Source organism: Neovison vison, chromosome 5 (genome assembly GCF_020171115.1).
Source record: "Neovison vison isolate M4711 chromosome 5, ASM_NN_V1, whole genome shotgun sequence".
Taxonomy (NCBI): domain Eukaryota; kingdom Metazoa; phylum Chordata; class Mammalia; order Carnivora; family Mustelidae; genus Neogale; species Neogale vison.
The window spans coordinates 157,281,983-157,303,890 of NC_058095.1; the positions used below are offsets into that span (position 1 = coordinate 157,281,983).

Below are 21,908 nucleotides of genomic sequence, written 5' to 3' on the forward strand. Positions count from 1 at the left end.
ATCTTCAAGTTCAGTGTACAACAGTAGCAATGCTCCTGGTGAAGATGTATTCATTTTATATCACATTATTTCTACAAGTATTAACACATGCGCGCGCACACACACTTGTTTTGGCTGAAAGTAAAAAATGCAATTTAAGAGGATCAAGTCAGATTTATACTACTTTCTGAAGTCCACGAAACTTGGACTAACACAGATTTCTTAATATTATGTAGTCCGTCTGTTCATGGGAGATATCTTCTGAGCGAGAAAGAGAAATGAGAAAATGTATCATCAGGGGGAGAAAATGACAAAGCCATTTGGAACCATATCAGGTAAATGAAAAGATTCTTTAAGAAACGTGGACTGTGGTTTATTGCCCAAACTATTCCATCTCACTAACCCCAAAAGCAGCCCGCAAAGTTGATTTTGAGATGTTTGCAGCTAGAATCTACCAAAGTACAGCTATTTCTTAAAGAGTACAAGTAGCTGAGGGAAATTTGTGAAAGATATAGGAGATATATTCACCTGATAGATTATCCTATAGTAGCATTTTCCAATGGATAAGTTGAGCCTGTTCTTGTTTCTGTCCTGTCTTTTATGATAATTATTTATGAATATACATCTTGTCATTAGATTTTAACGCCCTTAATGAGAGTAACCTAAACTTACAAGCCTTTGTATCCCCTATTTTGCCTTGTTTAATACTTTTTTTTCCCGGTAGGGTATTTAATCAGTATTTGTTTAATGAATTAACAGAACGCCAATTAGTTTACAAATTCAATTGTTGAAGATTTAAATGCTTTGTATGAATAATTTCCCTTTGATGCAAGAGGTATTTTTAGTGAAGCAGTCGAATATTTTTATACTAGGAACTGAAAATTTTCCATTCCCTGACCAGAAACCAATCTCAATACACAGCCGTGATAATGTCTAATTACTAAACCACCAGGGAACCAAAGCTTCCTATTTTAGTGTGAAAATAAAATAGAGAATGATGTTGAATAAGTATGTCCTCATTAGTCTTCAAAGCATTCTCATATTGTGAAACTGGAAAAAGCCTTCGGAGGCCACTAGACGCAGCGTCCACATCTAGAGGGATGAAAACTAAATTATACCAAAAATACTGTTGCTTTTTTATATAAGAATGTCCTTGGGAAAAAGCTTATAAAGTTTTATCTTGTAAGTTTTCCTTATGTTATATAGCAAAATAAAAATTACAGGCATAATCTGCTTGTTGTGATTACATTAATTAAGCCATTAGTGTAATGGATCTTTGTAACTCAATTTGTGGACTCAAGCAATGGTTTTCTTTTTCACAAAAGTCTTCCCAAATTCGAATGATCAAAGAGTTTATTCATTTTCTCAAATAAGTCATCAGAAATTATATTGTTTGATTTAAGCCTATTCCTGCCCTTGTCATATTATAAGTCGATAGAAAATGGTTGCTCAACATGAATTCTGCCATGTATTTGTGTGCATGCCTATGTATCATTATTATTATTAATTATTATTTTATATGATTTTTTTTAATTTACAAAGGCAGTTGTTGAAGTTAGCCTCAAAATTTCCTCTTGATTAGTTATTCAATATGGAGCCACAACTCATAAATCACTGGAAATGACTACTCTTATTGGTCATAAACAGTTGAATAACAGTAGTTGTTTATGGTTTAAACTAACATATCTCACATAGCGTTAGGTGTTACACGGAGTACACAGAAAACATATGTTTTCCAGAGCAGACTCTGGAATGCCTATTTAGGTGCAATCAACGTTAAAGCAAGTGTTCCCAGAGATGAACATGGAGGTGGTGGAAGAAGGACGGTGAGAGGAAGAAGATAGGCGACTGTACAACGTCAGATGCAAGACCTACAGAAAATAAGGTGCATCATGGTTACGCAGAGGAATGCTAGATTTTAATTTATGCCTCAGAGTTGTCTAAATCTATGCAAATTTGCTGGGCTTCCCCCCAACAGTCAATTGCCTGATTGGTTAATGGTTTCAGGAGAGTGAGCGAGGTCAAGGGAGGGAAGATGATGAGGGAATAAAAATAAACGCCCAGGCACTTCTGGCTGTTTGACCCCTCGTGACAGAGTGGTCCCAAGAGTCCAAGGGCAGTGGCCAGGAGATGATCTGCAGGAGCTGGTCTTGGAAAGTGTTCCAAAGGGGCTTCATCCGTACCAACAGAAATTTTGAATCTGAGGGGACCTGAGCAGGCCGGGTCTGCTAATTTAAGATGTTGAGAAAATATAACCAACATATATAAGGCAGTTAGAGCACAACATAACAATCAGTAAAATAGCTGTCAGTGTAAGTCCAACATAAATTAAGATCATCGACATTTTTAAAATTTTTTAAAGATTTTATTTATTTATTTGATAGAGAGAGATCACAAGTAGGCAGTGAGGAAGGCAGAGTGAGAGGGAGAAGCAGGCTCCCTGCCGAGTGGAGAGCCCGATGTGGGGCTCCATCCCAGGACCCTGAGATCATGACCTGAGCTGAAGGCAGAGGCTTAACCCACTGAGCCACCCAGGCGCCCCTATCGACATATTTGTGCAAGGCAGTGGACGCGAGTAGGTTTGCAAAAAAGGCGGAAGACTTAACTGCATGGAGGAGAAGAGAGGAACTTTTTGAGTGGATGAAAAGCAAAATTTTGCAGATAGGAAAGCACATGTTGAGAACGCATGAGGAGTAGAGAGGTTTTGTTGGGAAGTAACACCTGGGAAAAGGAAAGGCCGGAAGCTGTCAACCTACTCTGCCCACATGACATTGCTCTGTGTTCGTCCCACAGGAAGCCCCTATGCACTGATTGTCCCTTAGAGCAAACCATGTGAGGCAGAAATGGCTGCGCTTCATGCCTCATCCTCACCCAGTCCAGGATGAGCTATCTCGACAAGAACGTGCCCTGGGCTAGAAAGCTGAGGTCATCCCTGAAGGGGCCAACAGTAGGTGGCTTTCAGCTGATCACACTCCTCCTAGAGGGTTAACTAGTCCTTTCTGAAAGAGGGTTCTAAAAAAAAGTGCTATACTCATGACTGAAGGTGAGTGTGAGAAATTATGGAAGCCTGTGACACAATATGCTTGACTGTAGGAATGGAATAGGACCCACCCCAGTAATCATTAGAAATGTTAGAAATTGTAAGAAGTATTCCTTGTGTCTGTGCTCTGTGTGTGTATTTGTTCTTGTATCTCAATTCTGGTATCATAATAGATAAACTCTAACTGCTTTTGAATGACTAGCTGATGACCGCAGGTAATTGTTGTTGCTACAGCAAGGGTTTGGAATGATCCAATGTTCAAGGTGAATCAAAGAACCCTGAGTTGTCTGTGGACAAGTGACAGGGAGGAAGGAGTGGCTGAAATGGTGGATGGAAGAGTGTGGGACACAGCCCACCTGCTTTGCCCTTTGATCTAAGACCAATTCTATCCCAAAAGAAGCAACTGACTTTATGTACATATGCCTTATCTATAATTTACTAACGTTGTGGTCTTGGTCTCTTTGCCTGACTTTTGTGAGCAAAGCATTTCTACCACATGAAGTTGTTGTAAGAATTAAGTAAGACAAAATATCAATCCTGTTGATTCTCAGAGGCATATTTTTTTTAAATATGAAAAATTGGGGGGTGCACCTGGATGACTCAATAGGTTAAATGTCTGACTCTTGATTTCCACTCATGTCATGATCTCAGGGTTGTGACTTCGAGCCCTATGCCGAGCTCCATGCTGGGCATGAAGCCTGCTTAAGATTCTCTTTCTCCTTCTCCTTTTGCCCCTCCCTCACTAAAAATTATGCAAAAAATTTTCACATTAAAAAAACATCTAATCAGGGACACCTGGGTGGCTCAGTGGGTTAAGCCTCTGCCTTCGCCTCAGGTCATGATCTCAGGGTCCTGGGATCGAGCCCCACATCGGGCTCTCTGCTCAGCAGGGAGCCTGATTCCACCCCCCCATCTGCCTCTTTTCCTACTTGTGATCTCTCTGTCAAATAAATAAATTTTAAAAAAAGATAAAAAAATCTAATCAGATCAATAGCAGTTGGTGGCATCTTGCGATCTACATTGGCCAAGGCAGTCAGGGTGATGTGCACTTGTCCAAAGCTCAGATCTTGAAACATGCAAATGTGGTGTCAGCCTTTTGGAATAAAATCCCAGAGACAGTAGGAGAATAATCTTGGAACCAGATGGGTGGGGTGACCGGATGTGGGCCATGGAGATTCGGAGGAACTGAGCAAGATTCTAGAAGTTGGAACCAACATTTGGTAGGCTATACAAGTGTGCTAATAAACCAGCACCAAAAGAGTTTGATTTCTTTTACAGATTGTCTTCAGTAGAATTGCATAGTCGACACTTAAAGACACAGAGGATGATGTGGTATGAAAAACACAGGCATATAATTCTAAGTTGAGTAGTGAATGGTTGGATTTTGCAAAGGAGTTTGAGGAATATCTCAACCAATTTATTTCACTTGTGTTTTCCCTTTTATTTATAGAATAGAGAGATATGATAAAAATAAATGCACTTCTAAATAAGCCTAAAAGATCTCTTTCAAGAAGTATACAATAAAAACAGCTAACTGATAAGAACACATGTCACAGTTTAGTTGGCCACATTTTGTCTTTCTGTATGGCACCTGAAACGAGGAGGAATCTTGAGTGGATGGTGTGGGAAGTGACTGGCACCTCATAGGTTCTCAATGGAAGTGAACGGACTTGAGTTTCCAATTTTGGGTTATTTCACCCATCCTAAAGAACTTAGGTATTTAAGCCATTGTGATAAAGCTTTGGAAGAGTCAAGACAATAAAAATAAAAATAAAAATACACAAGTTAAATCATTTAATTAAGACCTTTTTTCTTCACTTTATAGTTTTCTCATCTACAACTCTAATCAATTGCAAATAGTCCTAGGAAGAGAGTTAATTAAAAATACAGTAATTATGAAACAATGAACTCAATTTTCTCATTGTGTTCAATATCCTTTCCATATACTAGGGACTATTAAAGACATTTAGGTTTTCAGTTGTTGAATGTGAAGCTTCATTTGACTCTATAATGCCAAAACACCTGATGTGGGGGCAGAATTAACTAAGGGAATGAGCTGTTTGACCATTTAAGCCAGGGTTTGGAAGGCCAATGTCATTTATAGTATTACTGTAGACAAGGGGAAAGCGGAAGGTGGGCAGAGAAGTGATCAGTGACGGAATTACTCCGACGAGATAATGAGCTGCTCACCCTTGAGACACTGGCTTTATCATTCCTGTTCTTACTCAACTACTCGGTTTTTCTTCTTTTTAGTTATTGACCTCCTTTACCTCCTCGTCTTTTTCCTAAAGCAATTTAATTGGTATTTGCAGTAATTTATCTGCATTGATTATGAGGCTTATATCCATTGAAAAGTTGTATAAGACTCAAATTCGTCATTATTTAAGAAAGTAAAATGCTTTTCTGACAACTCTCTTGTGAAGAAAATGTTGACAAGTTGTTTAGTCAAACAAATGGTATCAAAGTCTGTATAACGTTCTTTATACCTGAACTCCCACTTCCAATACAAGATCTTAGACGCTATTATTATTCCCACAGTGCTTGTCACTGTCTCAGACGACACGCTCAAGTCAAGGCTCCGGACTTGGGCGTGAGCTTGCAACTGGCCAAGCATCTCTCTTCACCTAGATAATCTCCTAGATAACGTCCCTTTACTCTGTTTACTTTTTTCCTGATTTATGTAGAATGGATCCTGCTTGGGTTGGAATGACAGTGAGGAGGATACTGGAAGCACTAGTGTGGATAACAGTTTTGTTTTGTTTTTAAAGATTTTACTTATTTATTTGACAGAGAGAGATCACAGGTATGCAGAGAGGCAGACAGAGAGAGGGGGGGAAGCAGGTTCTCTGCTGAGCAGAGAGCCTGATGTGGGGCTCGATCCCAGGTCCCTGAGATCATGACCTGAGCTGAAGGCAGAGGCTTAACTCACTGAGCCACCCAGGCACTGCCTGGATAACAGTTTTAAACCAGGGAACCCTCTGGTACCGGCTGCACAGAACCCCTGAGGTGTGGTCCAGCAAGAGGAAAGGGTTAACACTATTGAGCCACTTTGCAAACCAGCCCTCAGAGTGGAAAAGGCCCTGGCACAGAGTTCAAATAAAACGACACCTAAATGAAATATTTTTAACTTCTGGGGACTTCACTATGTAAACCAGCACTATATAAAAGCCCATTATCAGAAAACTAAGTGCTAGTTTTTCATCAGTTCCATCCCTGAGATATGGATACGTGTAAGTGAATATATGTAAATACAATGATGAATATTCATAGGAAGCATTATGTACTATTTACATATTAATTAAATTTTATTTATATAATATGCTATATTATAGATACAATATTTATATAATAATACATACATTTGTTTATATATGTGTATGTATAAATATGTGTGTGTATATATGTATATGTATATATATATTCCTAATCATCTTTATTTCTGGAAGGTTCTGGACAAATATACAAAGAAAATAAGAGTCACAGAAATTTAGAATTGGGGAAAACCAACATTCCCTTTAATCATGCCATTTTGGAAGCAGAAATTCATCAGGCTAAAGAAGCCTGCCAAGATCAGGCAGCTATGAGATGAAAACAGCAGCCTCAGAAACCCTTCTCTGAACAAATAGTCCAGTGTTCTCTATACTTGTCCACTTCTGATTGCATGCCCTCAGTTGTTATTAATCGATTAACAGCTGAGCATGACTGTAAGAACTGAGGGTCTATTTGTTAGGATTAAATAACACTGAAGTGAGAAATTTCTTTTCCACCAAAGTCAATGAAAACAACTACTAAATTTTTTTCCCTAAAATTTCCCTTTAGCATCAACTAGAACTGCAAAAATATTCAGAAGCTGAAAGATCATTTCTTATCCCAAAGGCTCCTAATATTTCCAGGTGTTTTTACTACGTGGGAGGAAAAAAAAGTCTTCTGGTTCTGCACTAATGTCTGGAAAAGATGTTAACTAAACACCTTTTTATTCCACAGCTCTGGCCCAGCCGAAAAGTTCTTTTTCTTGGAAATTTAAACTTATTTTTATTGCTGCCCGGGAATATTCAGCCTTCCTGAAAGCTTTGGTGCACCTTTTACCATTTGAAAACCTGGAAGCATCCATGTGGCTAAAAATACTATCCAAGTGGGTTTTGAGTGAAAATGAGATTATTTTTTACTTCAAACTTGACTAAGTGATTGAACAATTAGCTTGCATACATGCAGTAGGAGCTGTTCATTATCTGATTCTAGATTAGCGTTCTTGATTTTTTTCATGACATAGTTTTCTCGCTGATTTTTACATTTTGCTTGCCTCAACTCGTGTCCTCACAACATATTGATTCTTTCCACTACACCTGAAATTCTCTCTTTTAGTTCAAATTGTTAAATTTAAGCAAGATGTATCAAACTTTTAAAATTCATTCATTCGTTGATTCATTCCATCGTTCTCTAAACAAATATTTGTTGGGATTCTACTCTGTGTGGGCTGTTGGAGTTAAAGCAAAGGACAAGAGAGCAAAAATTCTTGTTCTCATGGAACTTTCATTTATTTTTTTATTTTTTTAAAGATGTATTTATTTATTTGAGAGAAAAAGAGAGAGAGAGAGAGAGTGAAGAGAAGACAGCAGGAGCAGGGGGGAGGGGCAGAGGAGGATGCAATGCCCTGGGATCAAGACCTGAGCCAAAGGCAACTACTTGGGACTGAGCCACCCAGGTGCCCCCGGAACTCGCATTTAAATGGGGCGTGGCAGATAATACACAGTGGGTAAATAAGTGGAAAAAACATAGGGTTAGACCCTGGCGAGGGCTGCCAAGAAAATAACACAGAACAAAGGGTGCTTGGTCAGGAGAGCAGTTTTAGACAGAAGGAGGGAGGGACCGAGGGAGGAAGGATTGTAGAAAAGAAAGGAGGGAGGAAGGGCAGAAAGGAACCATAAATATGTACATATGTATGTGCACGTTTCTAAAAAATGTTCTCGCTCAGCCTCACATCTCACATATCTTCTTGCTCCTTCCGTTTTGGAGTCTCCCCTGTCTTGCTGACCTGAAGCACAAGAACAGAGTTCTACCATCCCCATGGAAGAGGGCTGTGAGGACGGCAGTCCTGTTGCAAGTAGGAATTAGGAGACTTTCTTGGATCTGAGTGATCCGCCTTAATGAAGGCTCTTCCTGAAACACTGGGAAATTCCCAGGGAGGGGTATAGCTGTGAGCTTCAGCTGGGTCTTCTGCCGTGGGCCAGGGGGTGGGTGCTTGGGCCCTAGAGTGGGCACCTGGGTTGAGCATCACTACGGACATGGTCAGAGTCCAAACAAGAAGTGTCTTGTGTGAAATCGTAGAGTACTTAAGCTTTATGCCACAACCCATGGAGAACTATTAAAATTTTTTCGATAAGAAAAAAACATTTTTCAATAAGAAATGGAGATGATAAAATTTGTATGTTAGAAGGGTCTTCTAGGGAGCTGGGTAAGAAGAGACACGACAGGATGTGATTGGGTATTTCCAGGTATTTCCAGGTATTTCCAGGCCAGCTGGGAGGCTTGTGGCAATGGCGCACAAGATAAAAGCAAAAAGACGGGTGAAGACGTGGAAGAGGGAGGTTGAACTACTAAGACAAGGAAACGACGTGAATTACAGAGAGGAATCAAAGCTAACTCTCAGAATTGTGGCTACAGGAATTAGGTAAAGAATGATATAATTAATAATCCTAGGAGTGTAAAAAAAGGCGTCGGTGTTATTCGGATTCATGTTGTATCTACATGATGTCAGGAGTTCACAAATGTCATCTGACAGTGGATCAGGAATCCTCTGTGTTCCCTGCGTCATCGCTGACTCGTGGATCTGGTATTCCTGTTCTGCATCTTTAATATGTCCATGCCTCACATAGGTACCGAGCGTGTAACACACCTTGGGAACTATTTTCAGGGCTAGCAGGAAAGGCAATGACAACCCAAGTTTTCCCTCGTAAACTAAGATTAGGAACGCAACTGATGGGATCTGTCATGATATTCTTGTGAACCAAATGGGCTGATTGCAGATAACTCCAGACGCTGGGAAGAGGGTGGATTGCCTGGGCAACGTATGCGTCTTAGGCAACTGCTATTGTCTTGAAGAATGGTCTCACGTAGGTTTGGCTGTCCTCCGGCTTCATTTTTTTCAACTACCTTGTTAATTATGTGGATAAGAATGGAGGAAGCGTGCTCATCATGTTTACTTTTAAAAGACTGAGAGAAATATGAAAATAGCATCCATAATGATGTTTGGATAGACTCTGGATGAAAGCAGTGAGGCCAGGAATGCCTGCGTGGCTCAGTTGGTTAAGCATCTGTCTTTAGCTCTGGTCATGATCCCAGGGTTCTGGGATTGAGTCCCGCATCGGGCTCCCTGCCTCTGCCTCTCCTCCCTCTGCTTGTTCCTCCTCTCTCCCCCTTCCTCTGACAGATAAATAAATAAAATCTTTTAAACAATTAAATAAATAAAAGAGGTGAGCTCAGATAAAATTCAATAAAGCAAATATCAACTTGTATTTGGGGGTATACACCCTTGTAGAAGCACAGGAGTGGACTAATGAGACATTCAAGAAGCTGATCTTTAGTTTATTAGTAGAAATGTAGCCCATGAAGGAAACATGCTGAAAACACCAATGTGTATCCGTTGGAAGAGGCCACGGAGAAGACGGGGCCCCCAGTAGACCCATGAGCTGGCTACAGGCAATCAGAGGCTTGTCGCCTCCTCTCCTGTCCTTGGAATGTACGTTCAGTCCACTGTTCCCACAGTGGAAATCATTTTCAAGGACAGAGCCTTGAGAGAGCCACGTGTTGTTGAGACCATCTGGATGGTGTACGTGACCGACCACAGCTAAGGGCTCTATATCAACACTTAAGATTCTAGCCAACGGGTGGGAAGATCTGTGTGTCTTGAGGCTGCCCGAGACCAGCCTTCTAAGTAAGCTCTTTTACTTACCACACCTGCTGCCTACCAACCTGGAGTGGCCTGCCTCTTTCTCGGTCTCCCCTTGCCCTCTGTGTTTGGGCGCCATTTTATGAAACAAAAGTTCCGCATGCATCAGACCACACCTTCTTTATGGTCTCACTTGTATATCTCACACTGGACAGAAGCATCCATACCAGATACAGGAAAAGCACTACGGCGTCGAAGTCTTGAAGTTACACACGTGAGGAAGAGATGATGGAAATGAGTGTATTTATCTTGAGAAGTGTAGAATTATCTGGGGTGTGTGTAGACAGGTGGTGAGACAGGGAAACACACACTTTATATCTTGAAATAGTTTAAGCAAGTCTCATGCCCGGGATATTATTTTACACAACCTCGAGCCGATTTGAAGCCAAGGGCAGAAAACATCAGAGCTGCTCTCGGAGACAGATGTGTTCCCCTTATTTTTTTTTTTCTTCTGGGTTTCCCAAATCATTATGTGTGTTGTACATCATCAAAAAAATTAATCTTGGACCATACACTTAAAAAAAAAAAATCCCAGGGGCGCCTGGGTGGCTCAGTGGGTTAAGCTGCTGCCTTCGGCTCAGGTCATGATCTCAGGGTCCTGGGATCGAGTCCTGCATCCGCTCAGCAGGGAGCTGTCCGCTCAGCAGGGAGCCTGCTTCCTCCCCTCTCTCTCTCTGCCTGCCTCTCTGCTTACTTGTGATCTCTCTCTGTCAAATAAATAAATAAAATCTTAAAAAAAAAAATCCCTTGAACCCTGAGATTCTGTGATTTTGTGATATGAGGACTCGAGGACTATGTTCAAAGACCAGAATGTTTTCAGTCCCTTTGAACTTGAGTCCAAATGCGGGAAGTGCTCCCACCCAGCGTCCAGCTCAGACTCCCTCCACTGCCATCCAAACCACTGCCTTTTCTCCAGTGCTGCCCCAAGGCCTGAAAGGTCAGTGAGAAACTCAGGAACTTCCAGGCAGAAACTGGGCTCTGTGTGTGCCCTCACTGGGATGCACGTTCTTGAGGTTTCTGCACTCCAGGAGAGAGGAAAAGTAGGCCCTGCCAAGGCATTTAGTACTTCGGCAGAAAAAGGAAAACAAAAGTTTGCTAAAAGGGGGAAGAAAATTTTAAGCTATTCTTTTTATTTTGACAGAGTTTCTGTGGGTCCAAGAATTTCTACTGAGTCACCAAGCCAGCCACGATAGAACTGGTTCAACTTACTGGGAGTATTATTTCTGAGTCACAGTAAGTAACATAACAAAAGTGCTTTCTGTCACCTAGTACATCCGATCTCTACTCCATAGCTGCACTCTGGGTAACGGTGGTAGTCTTCGTGGCACACCACACTGTATGAAAATACCACAGGGTCAAAGAAGTGTTCTAATTCATGGAAGAAAGGTTCAAACATCCCGTGCCTAGTTCACAATGATTCTTTTCTTCCCCCTCAGAAAATACACAAAAAGTAAGTAAGACATGACTCATTTGTTACAAGTCCCATGTTTTCTCTGCAAATTCCTAGTCAGGCTTTGGAGTTGATGCTTCCCTTCCACTATTCCCATAGTCTCTGAGTCACCAAGGTTTTTAGATGTTGGCAGGAGAGCCTGTTCCTATGTCCTCACAGGGTTCCACGTGGCTGGGAAGGAATATCCCGCTGGAAGTTGAACCAGGAATGAGTATAAAACCCTTAGATCTAGGTCTTCATGACCCCAGCCCCGGGCCCTGTGCTTTACAGGGCTTCTCAAATTAGGAGGTGCAAATGGATTTCTTAGGATATTGTTAAAGGCACCCTGTAAATTCAGTAGGTCTGGGGTTGGGTCTGAGAACTTGCATTTTTCTAACAGCTTCTGCTTCTCCTCCAGACCCCGCCTCCTCCCCACGGAGGAGTAGTTCACGTGACCCAGGCAACTTGCCAACCCAGAGCCCACGTCACTCACTCCTAACTGTACTCGGAGTATCTGGGACACCAGAATTCCCTGTCTAGACCACTTTCTGGCCAGTGCACACCCTTTCCTGGTCGGTCCTCCCAATGGCAGATCTCCTCAACAGCACGTACACACCTGGCTTTATGGGTTGACAAAGGGTCAGACATTTGGAGGAAGCTTAGCTATGTGGGCTAGCATGTGGCCCAGGCCCCCTTGGTACAGAAGAAGATTGGAGAAGCAGGAGGAACGGGGTGGGCTCTGTACAGAGGAAATTCTTTGTCTCCTTGCCTCAGAAGGCAAATGCTGGGGGTAGTCTTTTGTCTGTGTATGTAGCAGGAAGAAATCCCATTCTGTTACAGCTTATCCGGATGTTAAAACCACAGACCTGCAGCTTGGATGGCTCTAGTTGGTGAGGAGATACTGCATGTAAAGTGCTTAGAGGAAAGAAAGAACATTTTCTACCCTTTCGTGCAACCCTCCACAACCCTCCCCGGGGGGACCACACAGTATAGGGGACAGTGTATGGGGGCTTTGAGGGTTCCACAGCCTTCAGCTGAACCCCCACTGTAACTTCCTACATGAATCTGAGCAAAGCGGTCACTTTTGAGCAAGAGGTCATTCTTTGTCCTTGGTTTCTTGATCCTTGTTACTGGAATAAGAAGGTTTTCCTACTCTCTTCCACTTCTTCCCCACATCCAGCCGAATTACTCCTCTTTGTTCCTCCTCCTTTAGCTCAAATGACGCCGTCTTGAGTAGATCAGGCATCTCCAGCTAATCTGAAAGTAACCGCTTTCCTCTTTCTTTGTACTTTGTCCTTCTGTATTTGTGTTTTTGATGAATGTCCACTGCCCCCCTGCTCCCACGAGCAGGGATCATGTCTCTTGAATTCTCCAGTTGTGTCCTCTCTATCTGGCACATAGCCTGGCCCGTGAGGGATGCTAAACTTGGGTTTGCCAAATGAGCCAATGACTGTGTGGTTATTGTCAAAATCAGAGAAAAGATATACTAAGTGACTGGCACAGAATGGGTTCTTAATCAGTGACACTGATGTTTTTTCAATGCAGTCGACACCATGATCAGACATTTTTTTTTTTTTTTTGTTTCTTCATATTCTGTTCGTGGGGGAGAATGGGGTGAATCTGGGACATTACAGTTTGAACCATCCAAGACAAGAAGAAAAAAAAATGGTGTGATAAACTCCAGGCCCGAACAGCCAGGAGCATGACATATTTTTTAAAGGCTTAAGAAGTGAAAAATCCATCATTTAAAACAGAGAATAAAAAGTACAAGAAAAAAGTTGCATTTGTTCATTGTGCTTCCCCTGCCACAACTCATACCCCGAGTAGTACACCTTCTTAAAAAGCCTCTGGGGGAGGAGAGGTCTGGAGAGGTGGCTGGGTTATGGACATCAGGGAGGGTATGTGCTATGATGAGTGCTAGGAAGTGTGTAAGCCGGACGATTCACAGACCTGTAGCCCTGGGGCGAATAATACATTATATGTTAATAGAAATAATTAATAAAATAAGCCTCTGAGGAAAGTAATTCCCCCACCCGAGCGCTCACGCTGATATTTTCACCAGCAGGCCCCCTCCCCTTGATATCTAGTGGATGACTTTAATTGTCTCTTTAATATCAATCAGCCCAAATAGCCCCTTGTCAAATATTTTTCTGGGGCCTGCACTTGAAGAAAGAGACGATTTTCCCAAATCCGTGAACAGGACATTTTTTTTTTTAATGTCAAAATAAACCATCTGCTTGTACAACTGTTTCTAATTACTTCCCTGCCTAGACTCCGCACTTGAGGGTTTGGTACCAGCACCCCGCCCAGAGCGGTGCCGCTGCCCAAATCCTCGCCAGCAGCTCATCAAGGCGCTCCCGGCTCCCTGTAGAGGCCCGACCTGCACGCGGTGGTGTCTGTGTGTCGGTCTGCAGGCAGCCGGCGGGTGGCACCTCTCCCTGCCGCGCCCTCCCCCCTCCCCACCGGGAGTCCCACCCAGCAGGAGCCCAGCTCGCCTGCGCGGCCCGGGAGCTCAGCATGCGTCCCGCAGCCTTCAGCAACTTCCTGCTGCTCGCGTCCTCCCTTCTCTTCGCGGGGCTGTCAGCAGTTCCCCAGAGCTTCTCGCCATCTCTGAGGTAAGTTTGGTTTGTTATTCCTTGACAGGAACCTGCCCTGCTTTGCGTGGCGGGGCTCAAGTTTGCAGGATGGCTGCCCCGAGCCTTGCAAGAGCTGTTGGAAAGTTGGACCCGGGATAAACTGTTTCCAACCTGTTCCTGTTCCTGTTCCTTTCCGTGGGTGTTATTTCGTGTCTGTCCTTTTATTTATTTATTTATTTGTCCTCTTCCTTTGGAAAAATACCGTGTATACATATAAAAATATATTTATACGTATAAAATATATAAATATATTTCCTCCTATTTTACTACATACCAGGAGAAACTTCTGCTCCCAGACTAAGGTAATCAATCCCCTGTGTACCCGGGTGTGCTCATACCTTATAAAGCAGAATTGTTTCACAGGGTCTGTATTAAATTACTGTGTTGCATTTTGAAAGAGACTTTGGGACGCAAACTTTTTTAAAGTATAGTTTAAAAACTGCTTAAAGCAACTTAAAAAAATATGCCCTAGACTAGCATAACCTGTATAGTTCTTCCTACACATTCACCTCTTCTTGTCGGAAAACGGCTGCCCTTGGCCAGCAGCTGGCAATGGGACTTTTTCAGAGTACTGAAAAGTCAGCCAAATGTCATCCTTTGCATTCATTTGCATCTAATCTAAATATGCATATAAGATTTAGTAGTAAGACACCAAGAGGCAGGGGCGGATCTCCTCTGTCCACCTGGAAGGCGGTCCTATTCCTAGGGGTGCATTTTGGGTGCTGGTCATTTCTCTTGCGGTGATCCATGGGTGGCCCCCAGAGAAAGGTGGAACCTCAAACTTCCTTCCTGTGAAGTTGAACGTCGCCCTACGAGTGGGCACTGGGGGGGAAACAGGCGCTCAGAGTCAGGGGGGGCCGTGTCTGCTCCTGACCGTGGCCCCGCTGTGGTTTGCCGCCCTTGCAGGAGCGGGACGGGGGCCGCGTGCAGGCTGACCCGGGCGGAGTCGGAGCGCCGCTGCCGGGCGCCCGGGCAGCCCCCAGGGGGCGCTCTGTGCCACGGCCGCGGCCGGTGCGACTGCGGGGTCTGCATTTGCCACGTGACGGAGCCCGGCGTGTACTTCGGGCCCCTGTGCGAGTGCCACGACTGGGTGTGCGAGACCTACGACGGGAGCACCTGCGCAGGTAAGGGGCAGCGGTGCACCGCGGGCGCGGGGGGCGCACTCTCCGCGGGGGCTTCTGCCCCTTCCCGGGGAGAGCCCCCGAGGGTCTTTGGAAAGTGACTTCGGGAAGTGACGACCCTCCCCCAGATCTTCCTAGCGCTCCTCCACTCTGGAATCACGTGTTGCAATACTTGTCTCCGGCCTGGCGTCCAAACTTCGGTGGAAATAATATTGCTAATATTCACTCACTTAATGACAACTCTCCATATGACAGATTAAACCTCCCACCTTCCTCACAAGGGGAGCCGGTCTGGGGGGCTCCTCTAGCCGGATCACGAATGTGAACCATATTCGCAGAACATAAGCCTGTATTTTCTTTTGACCAAGGAAAAGCGGGAGAATATTGCTTCCCCAAATTCCAGGGGGGGCAGGTTGTGTCTTTGAGCTCTGATTTGCCTTCTTAGGTTTAGGATTCGGTTCACAGATAGAAGTGCATGTCAGGAAACGGTAACAGGGGAAAAATAACCAAGCAATTCAGACTTAGAAGTGATTGCTTTTTGTATTGTTTTAGCGGCTTGAATTTTTCAGCTGCCGTGAAACTTGGTATTTTGGAAGGTTGGAGTAAACGTAAATTCATTTCTCTGGTACATTTTCAATTAGCAATAATCGCGCCTCGGATAAACCTCATTGGCTACGATACTGCCACTGCGCATTTTAAAGGATTGATTCAGGTTGTGATGCTGGAATGGGTCAAGATATCTCTTGGTAGAAACACCCCTCGCCTGTACCAGTTTCACACAAACGTGCCGCTTACCAGAGTCCGGGGCCTCGGTTGGGTCACTGGCAATGATCCAGGCGCTCCTTTGGTTCAAGGACCACACGATGCATTCTGACCAGGGTTTGGCAAATTTGAAGGGGGGAAAAAATCACAACTTATTTTACCCACAATGTCTTTAAGCTTGAGAGTCCAACACTAACAGGGGAAGAAGGAGTTTGTAGCAAAATGGGTTTTTCTTGGCCCCTGGGCCCAGAGATGTCTAGTGAGAATCTTTAATATGCACACCGCTTGGCAGTGCAAAGTGGTCATGTCATAATTTGGAAGGGCACCGGTGCTTCTCTGTGGTTTGTTTACCCTGTACAGGCTTGGGCTCAACCCTTCAAAAATACTGAAAATCCACAGCTCCTAATTTTAATGTTGTCTGTCCCCCAGGCTGCAGTGTTATTAAGGGCAGCCCTTTGGAATGAAAGCTAAGTATTGTCTAATATTTCATTCCAAATTTGACTGTTACCCGGCTTCTCTGGCTTGTACTGCCTCTGGCAAGGTCTCTTCAATATCATGAGTTCTGAATGCATTTTTTCAAGGCATTTTTTGAATTGTTCTTTCATTGGAAAGGTAAGAGGTAAGACACAGTGTTCGGGTGGTGAAACTAGTTACGGGTGCCATCAGGTAAAATGTCCCTATTGAAGAAGTGTCTCCGGTTCCTTTCTGGAAAGTTCTGCAGAGAGAATGCGATGGCCTCTGGTGCCCTTGTTGATCTCCCATGGAAAGTGATTTATTGTTTACCCCTAACATCTGAGTCACTGCATTCTTTCCTCCTAGATACAAATGCAGCCCTGAGTCATGCATGGTTTTGTTTGCATATGTACACATTCCCGCGGAAGGCAAAATGCTTCTCTTTATTTCAAGGCTGAATGAAATAACTTTGTGCCTTTCCCATTCTCCGATTTGTGACTGATGCCCGGGGAGGGCTGCCCACCCCCCCGGGGCCTCGTGCAGGACCTGCCCCTGCAAAAGCTCTGAGGACATTTGCCAGGCGGGTGAGATCTTCGCACACAGCATGCCGTCGGGTGCCTTGCCAACGTGCCAGCTTGTACGGTGCTTCCAATGTGGCTTCTCCATTCCGTCTTCAGGAACAAGTTCCTCTGTTGCCGCTAGGAAGAGAGAAACATAGCAAGTTGTCTTTCATGTTTTTATGTGCACCTGTGCCTTTACCTCCTTGGGGTTTTCTAGAAATAGAGGAGCTTTTGTAGACCTCCCCACCCCTTTGAGGAAAATAAAATCCTGTTCTGATAGGGTGGCCTAGATTGACTCATACTCTGGGGTCTGGGGGAGAATTTCCGGGAGTCACATCCCAACCCCACCAAGTAACAGCTGTGTGAGCTTGGGCAATTACTTCAACTTTCTGAGCCTTGATGCCTTCATCTGTAAAATGGGAGTTATTCCCATTTTACAATACTTCCCTTACAGGATGGTTGTGAGCTCTGCCACAAGTAAAACTCTTAGAATGGTGTTTTGCACAGAGTGCTCACTATGTATAAATATGTGTCTAGGCATATAACGATATTATATATAATATATATAACAATGTTATATATATTATATATGTATGTGTAATATATTATATTATATTATCCAAAAGATGAGCTAGGATGGATGGATGGATAGATGGATGGATAGATAGCCTAGCTTTGTATTTATTGGACATTGGATGCCGTGAGAGCAATTTAGTTTTCTTAATGTAGCCTGGGCCTGTTACTGATCCAAAGCTCAAAAGGTCAAGCAAGGATAGTCATTTTGGCCCAGCCTCAGAGCAGCTGTATTAGATACACTTTGAAAGTCATGTCCGCTGGGATTCTTATGCTGTCAATCATAAGAAAGATGCTTTCGTTTAAGCCTAGTTGAAAGTGATTACATTTATATTAATGTATAACTAATGTATAATCCGGTGTCCACTTGTAAATGGCACATGAATCTTCCCTGGACTGCTAAAGGTCCAGCCCAGAGATTATTCCTGTGCGGGGGGAGGTCAGAGGAGAAGTAAACTAATTTGGGTGGACTATTTCTTCAAGAAGAGTAAAAGGTTTGGTTATAGAAGAAGACTCTCAGCTAATATTTCAAGGCATCCGTGAATAACCCTTTGAACAGGTCTGATTAAACTTAAATAAAACATTGCGTTTTTTAAAAATCTTTTCTAATCACTTTTGAAATATGTCACTTAAGAGTTTCAGTTTTAGTGACCAGGAAGAGCTAATTGAATCGAACTTAGCCAATACTTATAAGGTGCTATCCATTTTACTAGACCCTCTCCTATTGAAAGGGATAGAAAGATGAGGACAATATGACAACTTCCCATTGAACAGGGAGATGAAATACCAAATACCTGTAATGCAATGCAGATTATAATTTCTACAAACGTCTATGAGAGTTTCATTGAGCAGGAATAAAATACTGTGGCTAAAGTCCTTGAGAAAGTCCTTGAGTCCTAACCTTTGACATAAATCTTTGTGCTCATGCATCTCTGGGGGCCCTTAGTCTTCCTACCGTATCCATCTCTCTGTGCAGCGCAGGAATGTTATGGTATGAATGGCAAGAGAGAGCCGTGCCAGCCCCCGTTAGTACCTGTCTCTTCTTACACCTCATCCAGGATGCAAGTACTGAGTCTTTTCCTTCCTTCCAGAGCTCATCTTCGTGGTCTAATTTCCCTGCCCCCAGTCTTTGCCACACCATTGTCGATAAAGAACTCCAGGCTTCTGGGCCGCTTCATAAAGAGTGACTGATTGCCCAGCAGTTTCAATGCTTGACATGATCACTTGCCAACTCTGGAGTTCTGGGCATTGTACTCAAATTTTGCCACTCCTGTTTCCTTATTTATGAAATGGGGGTTATAATATTATCAATGGGATCAATAATTATGATAAAACACATGAGTGATTAGTGAGTCATTGAAGTTACATGCTTACTTATGTCAAAGGCCTCTCTTCTACCCTAGCTTGATACTTGGTTCTAAAATATTAACTCCCAGAGAAATGGTTTTCTTTCCACATTATATCTTCCTCTGGGTTTAAGCCTGTGTTCACCTTTCCTCCTTTGATTATCAGTGAGTTTTTGGAACTATCTCTCTGCAGACATCATGCCTTCTCCATAGTGTCGAGGCTGGAGAGCTTTTGGCTCTGGCCATCTCAAGCCTGAGACTCACTGGGTCATGTTCCAGCTTGCGGGATGTCTAAGATTCTGACCCTGTTTCTGTCTTCATCTCAGGAACTTGACTTTTGTGTTCTTGTCCCTGAAAGCTTCACTCTGATTTATGGTTCTAGAGTCATGCCCTAAATATTGTGTGAATGGTGTTTGAATCTGGGATTTTAGTCATTTTCTTTGCCGAAAACCCTAAGATTTCTGCACATTTGCAGAGGTTACACTCAGTGCCTGGCTCCTGCTGATTCTTGCCTCCCCCCACCAAGATGTCTGTATTTCCTGGCTGTTCATCTCCTCCAGAGCTTTGTTTTCACGTGATTTGATCCCAGAACCCACTCCTTCAACTTATAAAAATACAAAAAGCAGCACAGTACAAAACAAAATCAAAACAGCTCACCTTCACAGAGTTTTTGAGTTCCGTAAACATTACTGAATGTCCTGGAGACACCAGAGATGGGGTGGTTTAATCACAGATGTGTAAACAACGTCAGATTGAATAGTAATCATTCTGGTTCTTAAATGTCCCAGTTTTTTCAACCATGCCTCCTTCTTAGAGCTAAGGGTGGACATGTGATGGAATTCTGGCTTGAAGAGTTGTAAGTGGAGGTGTTGTAGGGGAACACAAAGGGAGCTGATTTTGCCCATCCACCCTCCTTCCTGTCTAGAATGGACCTCATGCCAATAGCCCATTTGGATCCAGAGATGAGCATGGCGGCCATCTATGGAGATGGCGGGAACCCTGGCTTTCCGGGAGGCCATGGAGCTGACACGTCAGTCCTGGATTGCCTGTCTCTGGACAGTTTTTGCACATAAAATAATAAACTTTTGTTGAAGTCCCTGTCACCTGCCATACTCACTGTGGGTACTCCAGTAGTTTTGGTAAATTCTGTAAGACTCGGTTTGTTCATCTCTGTAATGGGATATAATGAACACTCTGGGGAGAGGTATTGCAGACTTTAAGTGAGAAAATACACATGAAGCATCTAATAAAATAGCCAGTCTAACTATCACTCCCAATGGGAGTTGTTAGTACCATTATTAACCTAGAGTCTCTAAGGGGATTATGCTAAGGCCAAAGGGAACACATCTTTGCTTTAAGTGTATTTACTAGTAATTGACTGACCAGTGATGGACATGTATTCTCTGTACCTGTTTCTATATGCAGCATATACTGCTTTTTTGCCTAGCTATATTTATGGGGGTATTATTTCTATGAGAAGATGTAATTTTTTAAAAATCTGGTGACCTGAAATGAAATTACCAGAGAACATACTGTTTATGTATTAAAATATTTTTTAAACTATCCATTTTTTTAAATCAGTATTTAAAATTTATTAAAACATCACACATGTCCGCTACAGAATCTCAAGCAACACATAAATGCATCGATAAAAGCCAGTACAGTGAGGTTGGATTTTATCCAGAAAAGAGATTCTACATCTGCACAAAGTCCGACATTAGGACGTGTGCATGTGACCCTGACAAATCTGCAGATCCCAAGTTCATTACACCTCCTCTTAGTCTAGCATGGTAAATACTAGCAAATGAGTGTTTATTCCATGGCTGTTTCTGTGTTTACTCCATTTTTGGCTTTTGGCTGGCTCTGAGAGGAGTCCTAGCCGGAGTGTTCTTTTGGGGCCCCTCAGCTCACTGGGGGACGCCCAGCAGGAGCATCCGCCCATGGAAGTGCCGTCTCTTTCACATTCCCTCTTCACCCGCACTTGGGACTCCTGCTCATTGAATGGAATGACAGAATCTCTATACTATTTAAATGATTATTCTATCTTCCTTTATTGCCAAGTACTTTACCTTCAATGCCTAAGCACGTGTAATTGAATTCAGGTGAGTTAGATTTGTGTGTGCATGAGTCTTCTTTCGTCTGGTCTTTAGCATAACCCCTGGAGCTAATCAATATTTAATGTGGGGCACATACTTGGTTTTCCTATGGTTCTGTACATGCGTGTGTTGTAAACATGTGAACACAGACCCTTCCAGGTCTGTTTCTCTCCCTCTCTTGCCCCCCCCACTTAAGAATATATTGCAGCTCTCATTCTAGCTTAATAATATATAGAATTAATAATTTTTATGGGTGTATGATGTCCTGTAGTAGGGATATATTGCTTTATTAAATGATTTGCCTATTAGTAAATGTTCCAGTGTCTTCCATGTTTTGTTATTATTATTATTTTTTATATATAGGAGGACTTTAAGCAGTATTTTCAGAATCCAATTTAAAATTGTGTACACGGATGTGCACACAGCTCTGTCTCTCCCTTGTTCTTGCATGGACATGTAGACATTTCCAGGAAGAGTGAGTTGGGTCCCCAGGCATGTGGGAGGGAGTCGTAGGCCAACGGAACTGTTAATAAAAGTGTCTTCATACGTTGCTGATCTTGGCGAAGGGGAACTTCAAATCAAGTGGAACTGGGAGCTCCGAAGCCTTTGTCCTTAGGGAAATTTAGATTCTAAACCCGGGATGGGATTCAAGGTCAAGAGACATATCTGAGGAGGAGGAGAAATATGGTACAGCAGAGACTGAGAATACCAAGGGGATTTACCGGGGCATTTTTAGGCCTCCGCATGGGTAAATTCTCAGGCTATTTTCCATTAATTCTTAAACTGATAAAGATAGAGAGCTGCAAGGAAGTTGCAAATCTCATTTTCTTTGGAAAAGAGTGCTTTGTCTTTTCAAGGAACACATTTCCTGGCAAATAAACTATATTTTGTAATAGAACTCATTCTTCTGTCTACTCTAAATCATCTTACTTAAGGCTGGGTAGAAGAATGATGGCTTTATAAAGGG

General features: G+C 43.0%; 1 protein-coding gene and 1 pseudogene across 1 annotated transcript in view; one reads left to right on the plus strand and one right to left on the minus strand.

Annotated features, from left to right (window-relative positions):
• The first annotated feature begins 13,911 nt into the window (after nucleotides 1-13,911).
• The window catches only part of ITGBL1 (integrin subunit beta like 1), a 209,032-nt gene continuing 201,035 nt past the window's right edge, over nucleotides 13,912-21,908 (plus strand). The window contains exons 1-2 of the mRNA XM_044250051.1: nucleotides 13,912-14,009; nucleotides 14,937-15,154. Of these exons, the coding sequence (XP_044105986.1) occupies nucleotides 13,912-14,009; nucleotides 14,937-15,154 (316 nt within the window). The remainder of the gene's footprint in view (nucleotides 14,010-14,936; nucleotides 15,155-21,908) is intronic.
• On the minus strand, nucleotides 15,764-15,849 carry LOC122908010 (annotated as a pseudogene).